The sequence below is a fragment of the Notolabrus celidotus genome, chromosome 20 (genome assembly GCF_009762535.1).
Source record: "Notolabrus celidotus isolate fNotCel1 chromosome 20, fNotCel1.pri, whole genome shotgun sequence".
In the NCBI taxonomy this organism is placed as follows: Eukaryota; Metazoa; Chordata; class Actinopteri; order Labriformes; family Labridae; genus Notolabrus; species Notolabrus celidotus.
In genome coordinates, this window is record NC_048291.1 from 9,166,693 (window position 1) to 9,187,613 (window position 20,921).

At 41.0% G+C, this 20,921-nt stretch overlaps 1 protein-coding gene across 1 annotated transcript in view; it reads left to right on the plus strand.

Annotated features, from left to right (window-relative positions):
• LOC117831780 (RNA binding protein fox-1 homolog 1-like) overlaps positions 1 to 20,921 on the plus strand; it is a 272,572-nt gene that overhangs the window by 96,230 nt on the left and 155,421 nt on the right. Inside the window, exon 3 of the mRNA XM_034710617.1 lies at positions 18,351 to 18,392. Coding sequence (XP_034566508.1) covers positions 18,351 to 18,392 — 42 coding nt within the window. The remainder of the gene's footprint in view (positions 1 to 18,350; positions 18,393 to 20,921) is intronic.

The following is a 20,921-nucleotide window of genomic DNA, read 5'->3' on the forward strand; positions in this document are numbered from 1 at the left end:
TGTTGTAGTTCAGTGAAATACGGGCTGGTGATAACAAAGAGTGTTTCATTCTGAAAAGTAACCTGACTTCCTGTCCCACTTGATCTTCTCTGTTGAGATTTGTGCATCGTGCTCCAGCATCCGGCAAAAATAGAAGTCTAGTGTATCTGATCCGGAGGGCTACAGCGTGCCGGATTGCAGATGCAACCGGAACGCAACGGCGCAGATCTAGTGGGTGTTAATACATCGACTAGAATAGAAACCTATCAGATCTGATGCTGTGACGGATCAGAGATGGACCAGACACGGACCGGACACGACTGGACCGGACACGGATCCAGTGGAATTTGACTGTTAGATTTCCTTGTTTATTACAGAGTTAGCATCCTCCTTACTGCAGTCCAGGTTAAAAGCAGCAATGTTCTCAACTTCTGTTTTCTTCCAGCCAAAAGAGAAAGTCACACACTCACGCATGCACACACGCACGCATGCACACGCGCGTGCGCACACACACACACACACACACACACACACACACACACACACACACACACACACACACACACACACACACACACACCACACACACACACACCCAGACACAGAACTGCTCTGTTACACCCCACTCTAAGTCAGCCCTGTGGGGCTAATAACAATCCACAAAAATGACCCAAATGAAATCACAAGAAACACCTTTAAAAAAAACAAAACTATAGGGATTTATGAAGACAAACAAATAACCAAAATATTAAACAAATATCAACCAAGACTAAATTAACAAAACATGAGAATCCCCTGAATGAGATGCAACAGGGCAGCAGTTCCAAACTCAAGTGCCTCAGCTACTGCAGGCAGCAGTGGGCTCTGAAGCACCGTAGAGCAAGTGAAGCTCGTTAGCTTACTGATTAGATGCACCTGCTGGATTAAACACAGGGGGGAGAGGCGAGACAGACCTAAAACATACAGCCAAACTTTTCTTTTTTACTTATATTTTTTGAGCCTTTTTGCCTTTATTTTATAGCACAGCTGAAAAGAGACAGGAAATGTGGGGAGCAGAGAGCGGTGGAAGACATGCAGGAAATGGTTGACCGGCCGGGAATCAAACCGGCAACCCCCGCAAGGAGGACCGCAGCCTCGGTACGTGGGGCGCTTCGACAGCTAGGCCACCAGCGCCCCCATACAACCAAACTTTACAGCCAAATTACTTTTAAAACACACACTTGCACACACCTTGATGTGTCAAACATGTGTGTCCCTACCAAGGTTATTATAGTTTTGCATTTTTCATTAGTGTTTAATTTTATTTTATTGTGACTTTTGTTTTCAATTTCAGTTCAGTTTTGATTAGTTTTTGAAACAGATTTACTAGTTTAGTTTAGTTTTTATTAGTTTCAGTATTAGTTTTAGTCTTAGTTTTAGTGGGATTTTCCCCCTTGAGAAATGTTGGGCTTATTTTATCACCTTCCACTGCAAGGCACTTACTTAATCCCAAATGGGGCTCTGCCGCTTTCTCCCGACTCTCGCTGCCATTAACGCTCTGCTAGCAAGTAAAGTGTGGACGTGTGCCTGCTCATGCAACTGCACCAACTGGAGTGAAACTGGCAAAAAACAAAACAAAAAAAAATCATATCCACTCAAAATACTGAGTTTATGTATGAGATAGATTGGCAAAGACGAAAACTAAAGACATTTTCCCTATTATTTGAGTTAGTTTTGTAAACTCACAATACAGTTACAGTTAGTTGGCATTTTTTGTAAAGCCTCGTTTTTATTTCTATTTCAGTTAACGAAAATGTTTGTCACCTCTCGTTTTCGTTATTTCGTTAGTTTTCGTTAACGCCTTGGTCTCTACCTGTCATTCTATGATAAGTGTTTGAGATGGTTTCTTTTCTTTATAACATTCATTTTTCACCCTCTCATGCAAAACTAATTACTTGTTGTAAATTGTCAGTCAGCCAGATGAGAGTGTACATGTGTGTGTGTGCGGAGCTTGGAAGCAGGGCCTTATAGCTACTGTTCCTGTATTAATGAAAGACTGAAGTTCTACAAGTGTGACTTTGTGTGTGTCCTTCTGCTCTAAGGTTGCACATACATGCATCCAAACCCCCCATCCCCTCTGCCTCTGTGTGTATTTGTAGATACTCATTAATTAAGGTGTCACCCTCAGTCACATTTAACATGTGTGTGTGTGTGTGTGTGTGTGTGTGTGTGTGTGTGTGTGTGTGTGTGTGTGTGTGTGTGTGTGTGTGTGTGTGTGTGTGTGTGTGTGTGTGTGTGTGTGTGTGTGTGTGTGTGTGTGTGTGTGTCTCCTTGCAGGCACTCTGAATGAATCAGAGCTTCAATTGAACCTCAGACCACAGATCTTTGCACTCATTTCTTACATGATTCTGTTGTTACATACACTTTCATCATTAGAGAGTTCATTTACAGTGTGCAAATATGAGCTCCCAGGGAGGTAGGGCTCATTGCAGTTGTTATTTCACTTCTTTAGTTAAAAAAAAGTTCAAAGTGGAGAATCTTGGGCAACTGTTTGCATGTTGAAAGCGTCCGAAGTGTTTTGTGTCTTCTGTGTATTCTTGTCATCTCTCATTGGGTGGTCTCATCACTTTTGGAATAACTGTTACATAAAAGTGTTGCATGAAGCTTATGTCTATGTTAAGCTGCAGATCACAGTTTGATTGTAGCTACACACTGAGATGACTGTGTGTTTGTGTGTGATATTCCATTTATGAAGATGTTCCCACATTTTTGCTCCTGTAATTTATTGCATCAAATCCCAACAAATCCCAAGATGCTTTACAAACAGAACAGGTCTGGACTGTACACTATGTTATATTATTTACAAAGACCCAACATCAAAGGATGATAGGACAGGATTCAGTCCCATCTTACAGACAGGACGTTGTCTTATCAAATCTTTACGGTTTATGGATAGAAAGTGACCCTTGACTCACTGACAGAGGCATTCAATGAGTGATTTAGGTTGAAGTCAAACATTCAGACAACATTAAGAGAGGGTGATGTTGGGACTCTTTGGGGTAAAGTGAAAGAAAAATGTACTCAAGGATCTCACCTGCCTCCATTAGATCCATCTGAGGGTCCATGAATATCCAAAAGCAATAAGTCTGGTCTTTGTATGTTTTGCAGTCGTTTGCCTGTAAAGCTGATTTATATTGTACAAATGCATGGTACATAATGAGCCAACAAAAAGCAGCATCCTGCTGCGCTGCAGCACTGTTTTCATAGAATATGCGGGTCAGTTATTCCCCACATATTTACAGCATGTTTATAAAGGAGTCATGATGTTCACTGCACAGTGCTGAAGCCTCTGTGAACAATGGGTCTGATTAGGAGCACTTTCCCTCCGGGGAATTTGTTCTGGCAGTGGTCGGTTGGAACGATTGCTCAGGCATCCCCTCTGTTTGTTTTTAATTTCCATTTCCACATTATTTCCCTTGCTTATTTTGAGGAATAATGAGTCACATCACTTAAAGGGGAACCGTACAGTCTGAAGCTGTGGTGATGTCATCGAGGGACGGATCCAGAGGCAGCTCTGCGATCCTTGGACTCTGTGGCAGGAGCAGCAGAGATCTGAGGGGATTAAGAGGGACTGAATGCTCTGATATCAGGTGTATGGAAACAGGTGTCAGGTGTCTTCCCTGTACTATGTGTTGGTCACTCAAACACAAACTACAAGGTGGATTAACATACGGAGGAGTAGGCTACAATCAAGAAAACGGGTTGTTTGGGAAATAATATATGAATCAGAAAGTTGAACTTGAAAGCAGGTTTTGTCACCACTATCATCTCTGTCTCTCTCTTATTCTCCTCTATCCCTCTCTCCAACCCCAACTCAGTCGAGGCAGATGTGTGTCTAACATGAGTCTGGTTCTGCTTAAGGTTTCTGCCTGTTAAAAGGACATTTTTCCTTATAGCTATAACTAGCTAAATACTGCAAGGTGCAATGCTCATGGTAGATTAAAGATGGGATTGGATCTTATCCTGTCTTGATGTTGGGTCTTTGTTAATAATATAACATAGAGTAGGTTCTAGACCTGCTATGTTTGTAAAAGCGTCTTGAGATAACGTTTGTTGTTATTGGGCGCTATATGAATAAAGATGATTGATTGATTAAAGTTCTACATTTTTAGTGTGTATGTGTGTGCAGGCATGGACTTGCAAAACAGTTCGCAGACAACAAAAAAGTTTAGTTTTCATATGTACATAACCCTGTTTTTGTGCAGCATCTCTGGTGCTGATTTGGTCATTTTGCAGGAGGTTTTCTGCGTCTGCATTTGACTCAGCTGTGTAATGCAGTTGTAGTGTTGCTGTATACAATATGGAGTCTAGGTGTTTTATTTAGAAAACTTATTGGATTTTTTTTTGTTCTTATGTCTCACTTCCTGCTCTCTCATCTGCTCTGTGCAGCTTGAGAGGAACGCCTAGCATCTCCTTCTAAAATAGACCTAGCACATGTATTTTTTGCACTGCACAGAGCAACTCCTGTGCCGGTCTGAAATGGTGCTTCCAGGTTGAGGCAAAAATAACAGCAGAACCAGAACATGACACAGACGTACCTGATGGAGGCTTCAGTCATGTAAAACTTTGGAGAGAGCTGGGCCAGGAGTTTCCTCTGCTTTAGTCTTAATCCTAAACTAGACTGACTGTGTTTGACAATGTTGAAGTTAATCTCCCCCTCTCATTGTCGAAAAACATAAAAGCAGATATCCCTAAATGTAAAAGTATTCTTTTAAAGACAGAAGATACACACAGCTCGTTTCAAAACATAACCGTACGATTCCCCTGCTACAAAACATTTTTCTATCAATCCCAACAGTGTCTTGTTTATCTTTGTCAACATAACAAAAGCTACCGTGTTAACCTGTGAAGAGAGTGACAGAGAAAGAGAGAAAGAGATCATTTCCAAAAAGCTTAAACCAGTTTAACACGAGTGTTTGTTAAACTGTGACACAAAATACAGAGTGTAAGTTAACCTTTGATTTTTGTAAAATATCTCTCTGTCAGCACAGACGTCCTGCCGTCTCTCACTCTGTCCGTCTGTCTCTCTCTCTCTTTCATTATTTCTCCGCGCTCAGGCCGTTCTGCTTTTATGAGACTGAACGATCAATAAAGGATTGTGCAGGGAGGCAGAGAGCCTCACATCCCCATTTGGGAAGATAATTTACGTCAGAAAATGGCAGCGCTGCACAATAGTATATTGATGTGTTAAAGAAAAGAAGTGGATGGCATGCATTAGAGGGGGGGATGACTGAGACAGAGAGAGAGAGAGAGAGAGAGATAGGCAGAAAGAAGTGATAAAAAGAGAGATCTTAAAGGAGGCAGGAGGATTTAATATTAAAATAAGAACTCCAAAAGGAGTGATGTTTCTGAATATGATTCAGGATTTACTGTACATAATAGCAGCAGGAAGTGCCGTTCCACTGACCATAATAGGCCGCAATTATGTCACAAGTATCCCATCAGCCACTTCTTCCTCAGAGCAGGTCATCTGCAGAGCTGAGCATGCTCAAAGAAAAGAAAAGAGAAATGACGGTCGATTTGACTTTCACAAACGAGAAGATCTTCCTAATTAACATGGAAACATGGAAACACTGCAGCGTAGCATGGAGATATTTTAGGAAAGGAACTATTTATTCATCAGTATTCTGTTCTTTATCTGTAACCCAATCACAAGTTTCTTTATTAAGACATTTTTATACAGCTGGGAGCTTTATAATCTGCAATATTCGTGATTTCCATTATAACTCAGGATAAAAAGTCATGAATGTTATGTAAAGTTCAAAGATGTTAAAATATATTAAGTCCACGTAAAACAGCTCTGGCTCATTGGTCGGAAGGTCGGTGGCTTGATCCGAGGTCCCGCTGTCTACATGCTGAAATGGCTTGGGACATGGAATTAGTTAAAACTGATGGGTGCTTTACATAGCAGCCTCTACCATATAGTATGTGCTAATATGGTGTGAATGTGACATGTAATGTAAAAGCACTTTGAGTGGTCAGAAGACGAGAGAGAAGGCAGTCCATTTACCATTTGTCGCTAGTAGAGCTTTTATGTATACACAAACATATAAACATACATGTATAAGACAGTCGACCTGACCAGGTGAATCAAAGAATCAGGGGCGCTGGTGGCCTAGTACAAGCGCCCCCACATACAGAGGCTGCAGTCCTCGTTGCAGGGGTCGCCGGTTCGATTCCCGGCTGGTCAACCATTTCCTGCATGCCCCTCTGTCTGCTCCCAATGTTTCCTGTCTCTCTTCAGCTGTCCTATAAAATAAAGGCAGAAGGGCCAAAAATATAACTTAAATTTTTTTTATAAAAAAGTACTTCAGACTCACAGTGCTCAGTTTCTGCCTACTCGTTCTTATTGAGAAACATAAGCATGTGTACGCGGACAGGTGTTAGCATGGAGTGCAACTGGGTTATAATTAGTCCAGCGGCAGAAAAGCCCAGACGACTCAGATGTTGCTGGTCTGCAAACATAGAGTACTAGCAACTCCCACCAGTCTGTTGGCTTTGTATCTAAAAATATCCTGTTTAAAGTTGTCAACCATCGTGTGCGTGTCGTTGTTGCAGCAGTTGAGTACTGATCCGAGTGTTTCGAGTAATTTCTTAACAATCAATGAATCGATACTCAATTAACTGATTACATCCCTAATTCAAACGGATGTGATGTACCTAGACATGATGGTGTTGTGTAAAGTGAAAATACATGCATGATTTTGTTGTCAAACTTCAGCAGAAACCCAATGTGAAAAATGTGCTTCTCTCCTGGTCTAAACACAGCTCTAAGCTGCAGGTGGAACAGCCCTGTGACCTGAAACAGACTGTCTGCAGCACTGTGTTTGCTGTGGGGACTTGTTGATGTGTGAAAAAACAGAAAGTCCATTTGAAGTTCCTGCTGGGACAGAGAGGATTTCAGAGGATGGACTGCAGGGGTACGTGTTGACTTTGACCTGAAGATCACAGAGACTGGCGGACAGCTTAAAGACCTTTTTGTGGGATCAAACATGATCTCTGTTTGTGAAGCTCTAAACCCAGAGGGGAGAACGTTGTGCATCACAGAGGAGCATCATTAAGAGAACTCTGTATCCTTTAGATCAAAGATACTGTGTTTGGGACCTAAAGTGGTCCTTAGCCTTATCAATCGATTTTCTCTCATATCCCCCACTGAGGAGTCTGAACTGAGATCTGTCAACGGCCTGTTGAATGAGTTGTAATCCCCTCCAGTGGTATATGCTTGGTTAACTAGCCTATCAAAAGTTATAATGAAGGGAATTTGAATTAAAAGCTCTCTCTATGAAACATGGTGTTTCTGTTCATAGGTTTGAGATATAGATTATAGACAGATTGGCAAACTGATTCAAGTTTATTATTTCATTTGAATCAAGATAAGTTATGCAACTAATGTCTTTATCTTTTTTGATAATGGAATGTGCATTTTTAGAAATTATTCTATTTTTCTTTGTTAAAAAAAAATTGCATTACATTATATTATGGTGCTAAATAGCTAATGGCTTATGGGGGCATTGACATAGACATAATAAGAGTAGACGCCGCATTGACCGCTACTACCCATTGGCGCTGACGAGCCGTGGGAACGCCATCTTGGTCCAGTCACCCGCTCTACTCAGTGTAATCTGTTGGGCAGGCGCAATCAAGTGTCAGCGCATTTAATCAACCATAACTCACTCAATACTACTGATTTTCATGCAGGTTTTTTTTTTTTTCTACAAACGTCATACATGTAGGTATGATACAGGACACATGGTTCGGTATATTTTAATACTCATAGTGGGCTGAACAGTAATAGAATATTCTCATATGTGATATAAGTGATGTATGATAGGTATTTTGCCGCACAGTGCTCTGGCATCTTGCAGTCTTTGCTGCTTCAGTTTACGTTTACAGGTAGGATCATGGATGGGATGACCGGACCAAGATGGCGGCCGTATTCCTTGCGCCCAAGCGGCCAATGCGGCGTCTACTCTTTATATGTCTATGAGTATTGATAGCAGTTGCCATTTTGGAAATGTTGAATCAACTTAACTTTTAATCAACCCAGAAACAGCCAAAGAGGCAGGCGTCCTTGTAAACATGCTACATCTTGCCCACCTTTAAGTCAACTCAACCACGCCCCAATTATGCTAATACCAATTATTAGTCTAATTATTAGTTAGAATTCTGCAAAATGCCCTCACGCTGTACACAAATGAAGCAATGAGTTACTCATACCAAAACTATTTTTGGAACTAGGCTGTAAACTTGTTTATTCTACTGTAAAGACGGGCACTGTAACATGGGTGTTAATGGGGGTTCCTTGGCTTTGGAGCCAGCCTCTAGTGGACATGCTAGGACTGCAGTTGTGACCTGATTTTTCAACACCAGAGGTTGACGCTTGGGGAATACTCTCATTTCAAGCCATTTGTCAAGCCATTCACAATCCTATCATAACCAAAGCATACACCAATGTCTAACTTATTTGGCATCTATTATAACAAAAACATGTAACTTTTGTCTTTATTCATCAATCATAACATCCATCTCTTTTTAACCCTTAACCGAACTAGATGCAACCACATTAGTTACCCTTAAGTGACATATTTGGCAGTTTACAACCATTTTATTTTTTTAAGTTATTTGGGGCTTTATGCCTCTATTTAGAGGATTGAGTAGTGGGGGATAACACGCGGCAAAAGGGCTCAGGTGGAAATCGAGGCTGGGTCACCCACTTTAGGGACTAGCCTGAGTGCCTGGGGTGTGCAATTTAATCGCTTAGCCAACCAGCCATCCGCAGTTGCCCACCATAGTCAGCAATTCCCCTATATGTTCCTTCCTTCACAAAAAAAAAAGCTCTTTCATGAAGTTGGATTTACATACAGTAGGTACATTAACATAAAAAAAACAAGCAATCTCTTTAGCTGAAGTCTTGCATACAGGCCAATTTTGATCATAAGAACGAGGCAGGGCAAAGCATAAAGTAGCCACATACGCTATACTCCAAACTCACGCATGCACTGCTCCTGAAACTCTGCAATAAAACAAACCAACATAATAATAAATTATTCCTTCACTCTCATATCTATTGCTGTGAATCATCTTGTATGCACTCACTGCTGCTTTTGGATCTGAGCTCAGCTTTGTGCAGTGTGAGGCTCAGAGCAATGACAGGGATATTGCACATTTCTGTAACAGTGCCCTGCAATGCATTAGGGAAATAAAGAGAGAAGATTCTGGCAGCTTTGTTCACTGAGCGGGCGGGTAAAGAGCTTCACGTCCAAACCTCGGCCATATTTCTCCGCTTCCAGATTTGTAGATGATCCAAGATGAAGGAGCTGCTGAACAGTGGATTCTGAGGCCTGTAACCTCAGCAGCATTGGTCATTTTTTAGACATCAGAGCGGTGCATGAGCGATGTTCTTTTGATGAAGCCAATTTAAAGTGATCCAAAAACACTGTAAAAAAGTAATGTGTATCAAAATATGGGCAGAAAATGTCAGAAAACACACCGTGAAGATTGTCTATTAAATATGGTGATATTTCCTACATATTGAGGCTGATTGAGATGCTTATACATTTAAATATGTATCATTTGTTCCTGAGTAAAATGCAGTAATATAACACAACCCTTCAAGTACATCATAGTTCAGACCATGAACTTTACCAATAGATGATGTATCTTCTGTTTTCTGTTGTGTTACCATTTCCAACAATCTTTTACCATCTGTATATTTCAGAACCAGAGTGGGGAGTAGGTGACAGATTGAGCCAAAGATGAACAAAGTGTCTGCAAACATTGGAGTTTTCAAAGCTTAGCAGAATTAGATTTGTTGTGGTAGCTGACGGGTGTATACTGTATTTATTTGACTGAAGAAGCTAAAAGAGCTAGTTTCTTTGTAAGGAAAAGCTAGCAACTTTCTTATTTTTTGCATGAGCTGCCAAAAATATATGTATGACAAACATCGAATGAGATAACAAGCCAGGTATGGTGAGCACAGACACAGGTACCTGCTTGTTACTGCTTTAATATCAATAAAGTAATACTGAAATTAAAATGACTGTAAAACCAGAGCTCAAACTTCTTCGACAGTCTGATTGTCTGAACAAATCTCCAAAAGAGGCTGAATTAGCTAAGGTGGCAACTAGTTTTCCACCCGCTCGAGCCCAGCAGCACTAGCTTTCCCTTACAACACAACGATGGTGAACAACGGCAGCTTGTCTCCTCGGCCCGCACACTGCTTTGCCTTGGAATCCATTGGTCTCTTTTATTTTTTTCGCTGCAGGACAATGGCGGAAACACGTTTGGTTTGTGTTTTTGATCACGGCAACTCCGCGCACCCCTCGCCCCTGATGTAAGCGGTCCGCCGTTCTAGACCAGCAAAGAGTTGGAGCCGCTCTGGAACCATTTTCCCCGCCGGGAGCCGGTTCACTCGCAGTCCGAAACACAAAAAACTGATTCTCATTGAGCGCCGGCTCCGAACTGGCCCTGAAACTGCCTTGGTCAAAAAGGGGTATATGAGAATTGGTCCACTTTTATGGGCAGCTTCAAGTGGACAACTGAGGAACTGGCTTTGGCTCTTCCTTTTTTTTTGACACTTAGTTGACTATAATTTTTTACTGATTTTCTAATAAATAGAAACTTCTTTCTGCCTTCCTGCATTTTGTTTGTAGCTCCTGAATTATCATAAACACTGCAAACCCAGAGTATTCTGGTTGAGTTACTAAATGCAGTTTGCTGCACAGACATACACAGACATACACAGACAAGCAGGGTTTGACAAGCACCTGAGGGGCGGGACTTATCGACTGAGCCACGGACTCATCAGAAGATTGTTCAGTTCAGCCACTCACATTAATGATGAAGTAAATTGAAAAATGCAATCAATGAGTGGAGTGAATGCTCGGCGGTAATGATATCAGCGTGAGATAATCCAATAATTGCCGAGCTGATGTATTCTCTATTGGTATTCGGCCGCTCCGCCTGTCACTATAAAGTATGCTCTTTCCTCCGGCTCAGAGCGGAGGAGAGACACAGAGAAGAGGAGGATACAGCTGCTCTGTGAGGAGGGCGAGGCTTTCTAAGTCTGATGCACAGAAACTTCAGGGACTATTCATTTAACAGAAGCCAGGAGCAACCATGGCGCTGGAACATTTCCAGAAATATAGGGGAATTATAGCTTGTAAATTTCAACCATTCTCAAGGGAGCTAGAGCTGTTTGTTCGAGGTTAAAACTAGTTCTTGGCAAGCAAAGCCAGCCTGTGTTGCTTCATGGTGGACTTAATTTAAAGTATCCATGACATCAGGGTAATGCTTAATGACGACAGTTTCACTTAATCCTGCTGAGGACACCAAAAGAGCTAGCCTATAGAATAAACTTTAGTAACTGTGCTCCAAAAAGTAGAGCTGGACAGTTCACTAAGTGGTGGAGATTTTTGCCTGCGGAGAAGAGGCTGTAAAACCTGACCATCAGACCAATGATTACGATCTCTTTGTTTTAAGTGAGCTATCACTATAGTCTCCCTAAAAACTATTAAGGGACTCAGCTTTGTCTAACCTCTGTTAGCACACCAATACAGAAGTCCCCAAAAGTGGTCCGCTGCTCCAAGAGATATACCATCAAGAGGATATACCATCAACAAACTAATACAACACAATTTATTTGAGGTCAAGATCAATAATTAATGGTTAACTTTCTCCAAACTCATTTAGAAAGTAACGTCTGATAACATTTGAACATTTAGTTTTTGCAGCTTTAAAAAAAAAAAAAAAAATCCGATTTGGCTTCCCGTCACATTAAGGCTGCACAAACTATCCTGAAATACAGTGCTGCCATGGAACATTATCCCCACTCAAAGCATGCACTGCACACTGAACTTATCCAGACATCACCTGGAGCAGCTGTATGTGAGAAAGTAAATGTCAGAATCAGTTGACCCAGAAATTAAACAGACTTAACCCTGCCAGCAAGTGAGTGGGCGTGCTGAAAGAGACGTGCGCAGAGAGAAGCTGCTTCAGACTTTACTGTTTGCCTGTTTTGCATTCAATGGTTTTGGTTGAATTACATTCAGGATTGGTATCAAAGTAAACAATCATAATCACTGTTTGCTTGCTACCCAGGTGAGACTCTTTCACAACAAGCAAACGGAGACCAGAAATGAAGGAGTCCTTCTCCCCTTGTTTCTAGGAGATTCTCAATATCGGTAACTCAGACACTTTCTTTAGTCCCCAAGACTAGCCTGATGTCCATTAATTGCATCCAAAATTATCAAATAGAACTTAATTTAAAAAAACAGGTATTTTAAAAGTTGCTCTGTTATGTTGCAGACAGACCTGACAAACTATGAATTGGGACTTTTTACAAATCTGTAGTTATTTAAATATCCTAAAAGTATTTAAATAACCTGTTAATTGTAATTAAATAACATTAAAATCTGTTTTTTTATGCTCATAGCACTGTATTAAACCAGATTTCAGACTTACTGAACACCTCACCTGAAACAGAACCTCAGTAGTTGATATCTATCAGCGAAATTCTGGTACTGATCCCAGTGAATGGGTCATCAAACTACTGGACACTGGTCAGTCTCAAGTCGCAGCAGGAAAGTTCATTCAGACAGTCGGAGGGTTTTATTAACACACTTCCTGGTTTTGTGACAAAAATTTAGAAGACAAAAATGTACAGCTGAAGTTTGGGTATGGTGTACAGGGGTTTGTTGGTTATCTCATGCTGCCATGATATCAGTTTGCTATCAGATGAATTCCACTGATGTATGATAACTACAGGATAGTACAGAGTTGATAGTGCTACCAAAAGTGTTACTGAATAGCATCATGGGTTTGCACTTAAGCAAGAAGACCCCAAAAGCAATGAACATGATGATGAAGTTTTGTTTTCTCTGCAAAAAACACAGGATTTTGTATTTTAATTAAGATCTTAAAATAAGATTCAATCTGCCATTGACAGTTATTTGAATGCCTCTGAATGATTCTACTTAACTTGTGATCTGGAAACTACTTTAGGAGTTGTAAGGATAGTCATAATGGCCTTAAATTAGGGCTGTCAAACGATTAATTATTTTAATCACGATGAATCGTTTTACTCACGATGAATCGTTTTACTCACGATGAATCGTTTTACTCACGATTCATTGTTTAATCTTGGTAAATCTTATTGCGATTCATTGTTTGAATTAGGATTCATTGTTTGAATCAAGATGAATCGTTTAAATCATTTTGATTGGGGCGCTGGTGGTCTAGCGGTCTAAGCGCCCCAGAGGCTATAGTTCTCGTCGCAGAGGTCGCCGGTTCAACTCCAGGCCGGTCTACCATTCACTGCATGTCTTCCCCCACTCTCTACTCCCCGCGTTTCCTGTCTCTCTTCAGCTGTCCTCTCAAATAAAGGCAAAAAAAAAAAAAAAAAAAATTGGAACTATTTTAATCATGGTTTATCTTCCCAATTGCGATTAATAATTCTGATCACGATTAATTGTTTTAATGGCAATTTATTATTTAATTGCGATTCATCTTTTTAATTGCAGAATTTCCATTGTTAATTATGATTAATCTAATTTTTTTTCACGTTTTATTGTGTTATGAATAAATTATTTCCAGTGTCACAGTTACAGTGGTGGCTCTAGAAGGCATTGCTTGTGTATAGTCTTTAGATTTGATGCAAATTATTTCAAACAGGGTCACATCCATAATGTTAATCGGCCCACAAGCTGTAAACACCCATGTAGCGATCGCTGTTGAAAGTCTTTGCTTGTAGAGTTGTTCAGACGTCTCTGTTGCAAACTATCCAGCATGGCCTGCCTTTATAGCGAGGGAGAGGAAGGCTCTTTGCTCAGCTGTGTGTTTGGCCAGCAGGTAGTATTTCAGACTTGATGGACAACGCTAGTAACTCAGTTCACTTTAACAGTAATTTCAAATAACTTTGCTCATGCCAATCTGGACCTATTTCTTTGTCCATTTTTGTTCAAGGAAGTTTGTTTCTGCTTGCCATCAACAACGTCACGGACGTATCACTTCCTGATTTCTCACGGGGCTGGCAGACGGTCACAATCACAGAGCAAGTGTGTGTCAATCAGGTGTTAAAAAAAATGTTGGCCTTTAATGGCATTAAAAAGAATTTGTGTTAACACATTATTCTTGTGTTGACTTTAACAGCTCAACTGTTATCTGCAATATAGGATCAGGGCCACTGGAAAAAAAAAAAAATAATAAGGTGCAAGAATTCTAAGAAAAAAGTCAGAATTCAGTCTTTAATCTCAGAGTAAAACGTGTATATTGCATCTTAATTTTTTTTCCAGTGGCCCTAATCCTCTTCCGTAGTTATCCTATCAATAACATGAATGAATAAAATTGAAAATTTGGAAAATCATGATCCTCAGAGGGCAAAGTCACGTGTTACCTTGGACTTCAGTCAAAAAAACACTTAGCAGATATATTTTTCCTTCCTGTTTCATCAGAGCTTGTTAATCAGCCGATTTAAAACTTCATGTTTGGTATCATTATCTCACTAAGAACAAAATGCTCCCCGGTTTGGTGTTTTTGCGCATTTTTGAGACTTGTAGCGACCCCTGCAGCCTCTAGGAGCCGCCAACAGAGCATTCACTATCCTGTCCTGTATCTCTCCTGAGGACTCCCCCCATCTCTCTCTCCCTCTCTTTCCCTCTCTCTCTATCCATTCCCCCCCTCCCCCGGCTATGAGCTGACTGCAGTGGTCGAGGTTCCGTCTCCCGCTGGGGGCTGCGAGCGTTCCTGCTTATTCAGCATCTCCTCACTCGTTCTTGCTTCCCCTCCTCCTCTCTTTTCATCCCTTCCTCCCAGCTTTCATTCCCAGCAGGATTCTCAGCGACTCCAACATACATTCATTAATTACGCACACAACACTCGCCATTTCCTGCATTATATTCATAAAGAGAAAAAAGAAAAGATCTGCATCAGCATTATTAGATTCTCAAGAAAGGGATAAATACTTACCTCTTTAGAACGCATGTTCTGAATGTATTCATCAAAATAATTTTATAACAATATGAAGAACGTTTGGACTGAAAAAAGTGACTGGCCTCCCTTCTCTCAGAGACTTAAAGCAGCAGATAAACTGAAAGAGAACAACAAACTAATGCCTGATGCAGTAAAAAACATTTGAGATTTTCCAGTGTCACTGCGTTTTTATGTCCTCATTGGGAGACTAAAGGAAACAAAGCAAAACGGAAAAACACAACATCGAGACAACAAAACGCTGCCGGCTCTGTCTGATGTGCAAGTTTTTACATTCTGTTCTGAACAAGTTTTGCTCTTCTTCCTGAAAACAGAGGGATGGGTAGGAGTGAAAGCCTTTGAACAAAACGATTACCACTGCATCTCCTTTTATAAGATGCCTCCTTATATTTCAAGTGTCCTGCAGTATATAGCGCTGTGTATATGCAGGATCTTTTTCCCTGTCAGACTCGTGTTTTCGTTGTGGTGTATACTTTTGAATGAATTCTCTCCAGATCCTTTTTTTTTTTAAAGCCACATTTTTGGGCAATTTCACCTATATTAGATAATACAGCTGTACAGAGACAGGAAATGTGGGAGTAGAGAGTGGGGGAAGACCATAGACTGTATAAAAAATGGGCGTAGTATCCGTGACGTCACCCATCTGTTCCTGAAGCTCTGTTTTGAAGCCAATTTAGAGCACTTTGCAGCATTTAGCAAGTTACAGTGGCAAGGAAAAATAGTCCCTTTAACAGGCAGAAACCTCAAACAGAACCAGACTCATGTTGGACAGCCATTAAAGTTGCTCATGTACATATTAATACGATATAAATACAAATACAATAAAAAAATAATAATAAATATGAACAGAAGACAGAATAAGCTATGTAGAAATTAAATCGTTGAAGTCCTGAAGTCCCCAGAGATCAGGAAGAGGGCACTCTGGTGGTCTGTCTGGAGTCTGGCTATGGCAGCGTTGAGAACGTTGGACGCCATAGTCGGGTTGGTAGATGGGGGATGTAAACAGCTACCAGTAGGACATGTGAGATCTCCCCGTGCAGGTAATATGGTCGGAGGCCCATAGCACTCTCAGTGCTATCCCGGTCTGCCCGGACAGTCAGGAAGCCGTCAATGGAGACTTTGCGGTCAGGAATATCTTGATGCAGCCACGTTTCAGTGAAGCACACCATGCTACATTCCCGAAACTCCGTCTGACTCCTGGCTATAGTCCTGTTAGCCCGTCCATCTTTTAAGCAAGAGGTCTCACTTTGCCCATGATGAGAGAGGAGGGGTCCACGGCAGCAGGCCATCTATGGTAGCGAGTCAGAGGAACCTACAAGACAAGGGAGCTCAGGGACTCCAGAAAGGTCTATTGTTAGTAACTTTAATGCGTGCGTCCTTCTCTTATGTCCTCTTTCATCCTCCTACATTGTTTATTCTACACTCGGATAAATCATGAATTTCAACAACATCTTACAATAACAAAGGATGAAAATATGATTTATATTTCCTCCAGGATTAATCGATTGGTATAGATTAACAGATTCGAAAACAAGGGCCACACCAAAATACACCCTGAAGAACCTCTTGAAGTAATTAGAAACACACTTTCAGAAGAATTTGCTCATAGCGGATGCCAATCTCCTAAATTTTATAAAAGCAAAAAAAATATGGTGAGATGAACTTCATGACGGCATAAACTGATCACTATCACCAGACTGAGCTCAGGTAAATGATTCATTCTGAGGTGGATTAACACCTGATGGCAGCAGCCAGATGTTATATCTTTAATGGCTGATTCTGTAGTCCTCTTTATAATCCCTGTGTGATTATTCTCTCTCTCTCTCTCTCTCTCTCTCTCTCTCTCTCTCTCTCTCTCTCTCTCTCTCTCTCTCTCTCTCTCTCTCTCTCCCCATCTCTCTCTCTATCCGCCTCGTTTGGCTTTGATCAGCAGACTTATTGGCATTTTTCTGACTCCAGCATTTTCTGCATGGCTCAGGTATACAGGGCCGCACAGAGCTTTGCTCTACCAGCACGCCTCTCTCTCTCCTTATCTCTCTCCTATTCTAAGTGCATAATATCCTCTGATTTATAGACCTCTCTCATAACTCTTTCCTCTTTTTCCTATCATAAACTGCACGCACCTCTCTTACACTCTGCATCTGTAAGAGCAGTTCTCTGATGGACAATATTTCTGTTTATTGTGACGTCCACTGCATTAGATTGGGCGATTATAGAGTCATAAATTAGAGACACGACAGACGACTCGTCACCCCCTGACTCATCATCATCACATGCTGAGAGATCAGACTTCCAGGAAAAAGATGCAGAAAATACACAATTACTGGTATCAACATTATTCAACTCCAGGGCAGAGCTTCACATCCTGCATGTGTGTGTCTGCTGTGCATTTTCCTCAGCTCTTGTTGGGTCGTGTTGTCATTTTGGATAAACTGTCAGACCTGTAAATGGTTTTTTTGAAGTTAAAGTCTACGTTACTTCACACAGAGACGACTTTATGTTTGTTTGCGATCAAGACACTCTTAGATTTTGGAACTTTAACAACAAAAGACTTGAATTCCTGCAGATTTTCAAGTTAAATTCACCTGACTGTTGATGACTTCTCACACTGAGCATGAGAATGTTACACTGCAACATACGGACGACCACAGTGCTGAGATATACCGGCATTTAAATGGACTAAATTGTGTCAAACCACAAAGATATTGTCAGACATGGTGGTCTTTATTCTGAAATCATCTTAGCAGGGCTAGAGATTGATAAGCTCTCACTCACTGTATTTCTACCCCTTTCAATCTGCCTCCAAATCCACACAATAGTGAAGAAAACAGAAAAACTGACATTAGAGACAGAAGAAACATCAGAGAGAGAGGCATTGATAAAGGAAGGAGAGATGTTGTCTAGATTTGAGGGTAGAGGATGTAAGTGGATGTTTTTGTGTATTTTTGTACATCTCAGAAAAGAACACAGGGCAGAGATTGGGGAGCAAGAGAGCTGATCTCAGCATCTTCCCCTTTTTTTGGAGGCCCCGAGTGACAGAGGGAGATAAGTTTGATTTTGGCAGAGGAGAGGAAAGTTACTGCAAACTTGTGAGGGGGTGTCAGTGAAAGTGAAACTTCAATCATTTCAAGACTTTAATGTGCGGATATTGAAACACATCGTATCAAACTCAGTGCTTCCCTGTGTACAGTGTGTTGTGATGAGATTGTGGACAGACCTGGCAGGCTCTGTAACACTCACTAAAATGTGATAAAACTGTAGTTTTTGTAGTCTGGGTTAGGAGTGTGGGAGCATAATTTCATATTAGCTCTGTATATGTGGTCATTAATTGTTTCTTTCTCTTGTAGGTTTCAGGTCACCTCATGAGCAGTGAGCAGGAGCAGCTGAGGGTGAGTCTGAAAAACATCTGCATATATTCACATCTTCTTCCAAACAACTGTGTGTGTGATACAAAGATGCATTTGTGCACTGCAATACATACACATGCACTATGTGGAGTTTAGAGACCTAGATTGTGGTCAGAAATATCGGGCATTTGTAGCGAAAGATACCAAACTGATATATGTAAGTAATATCTGTTTAAAGTGCTTTGACCATGAGATGGTTTTGATTCCACTGAAACAAATCCAACCCTGTTATTACATATTCAACATTGTTTAACCAATCGTTACATTCTTGCTGCACATTCACTGCTTCTGTTGGAGAAAAACACCAAATCAGCAGAGAAGGAAACATAGAGGTGATTTATCTGATGCATGTTTTCAGTGATTCTTAATTTTGTGTTTGTTTGGGCTGAAGCCCTGTTTGACTTGGAGAGATTTTGTGAGGTGTTGTGGTTGTTGGTAAATTAAATCTATTGGTGTGTGCTTTTGCAGTGAATATTTGCATTGTGAAATTGAGAAATTTATAGCCACCAATTATTGATATTTTTATTGTAGTAATTGTAAAAATGGCACAAATCTTTGGTATTGGAGAAATGAAAACAATTGGTTGCTAGTCCACTTGGTTTGTAAAGAGTTCTGGGTTTTTTCCCACTAATGCTAGCAGGAGTGACGCTCCAGAAGTTAAAGCTGCTGTTGGAAGGAATGTTGTAAAAAACTGTATTTTTTTTTGCTGGGTTTGGAGAAAAGGTCATAATACCAATTGGTACTCATCTGTAAGTGAAGTAATTTGAGATTATGGCGAAATCTCTGTGTTGTCCAATGCCTTTGTATCAAGCAATGTTATTATTCCCCTCTTTCCCGTTATCAAGGACCAATCAGAGCTACTCCCCAACCTGATTGGTCGAGTGGCGGCCCCACTACGTTGCCCTGATTGGCTGGGAAGCCACTACTTCCTCATAGAACGTGCACAAGGATCTTTTGGGGGCGGGGTAACGACAGCAGAGAGGGGAGGGGTAGTGTTGACATTCGAAATCTCTCAGAACTGATGTTTATATCACGACTACCGTCAGCAGCTTGAATTTGATAAACTGAACATGGAGACTCTTCAAAAAGGAAAGTACCGCTACGTTTGAATCAAATGTGGACTTGTTTTTGGTTTGTTTTAAAACAAGAATTATTCTCATGAGAATGTAATACTTAGGGAGTATGACTGACCAGCTCCACTGGAAACAGTAAACACAGAGCACACAGAGCTGTAATGAAAATGACACAATTTATCACATACTTGTGCAAAGACATGCAGCCATTTACGTGGTGGAAAAAATGCATTACATACAGGAACACGGGTGTGTGCCTCATCACATTTTCCCACCAAAACTCCAGCGGCCTCACCGGTGTGCCTGACACTTTCTCTCTATTCTCCCTTTTCTCTTCTGGTGATGTTCTTTCCTTTACGTGTTGACTTTTTTCCAAGCTTACTACGCACTAACTTGAGAGGAAACCTGCGCTACAGTCAGTGTCTGAGGTGGGACCTGGAGTGTAGAGAGAAAGCGCAAGTGACATGATGAAACGGCTTCTCACAACTTTGATGCATGTGCGCCCAGACACATTATGAAACCGTGATGCTGTAGTAATGAATGGACGACAAGAATCACTCACAGAGGCCAAAACAGTGTGAGTGTATGTGACATGGTCTCACGGGCAACATGATCTCCTAAGACAGTAGTTTGATTGGCCTGAGCGGCCCCAATCGGCCCCACCATGCACCTGGGCCAGCATGCCATTTATAAAGTCCGAGCCCTGGTGTCTTTACTCTGATAGTTCATGTTCCAGTTCTCCCGTCCTCCTTTAATCACTGTGTGTGTTCATGTTTCCCAGCATGCCTCTGACACGTATGAACGATTGTTGTGATTTAAAACTGCGCACGAGCATGTTTTGCCCTCATTACTGACTGACAGGAGACTTGAGAATAGCTGTAAACTGTGAGCCTCATTATAAATCTTGCAGAAGGAGCAGCTTATATCCTCTCTTAATGAGTCACACATCTTGCCTCTTTGCTGTCTTCTCATCTCGGGGGGATTGTGGGTATTTTAATTGCTGGGTTAGCAAAACTGAGTTATTTATTCCATCTACCTCCAATAACCAACAGTAATCCTTTAAAAAGAATAAAAAGCAGAAACAGCGCGGTATGATAGTCTATGTTGGCTTTGAAGCGTGCAGCAAAAGTCTCATTAAAGTGTGGGAACATTCTGAGTCTAAAAATAACTCTCAGCCTCAGAGTTATTATTCATACCGTGGCATCTTATTGTAATCCCCTCACACAGCTACCAGCCTGTTTCATTTATTTTTAATTGTCCATAAAGAACTAGACGAGTATTTCCTTCAGGATAATGAGGAAATGAGAAGCAAACAGATTACACTCTCAGATTGGATCTCTGAGTTTGAGCGTTTTTTATTTGGTCACTTTGCCTCTGGGGCATTTTCTCTTTTATAATCAGCTTCTTTTTTCTCGTCTTTATAACTTTTTTACTTCCT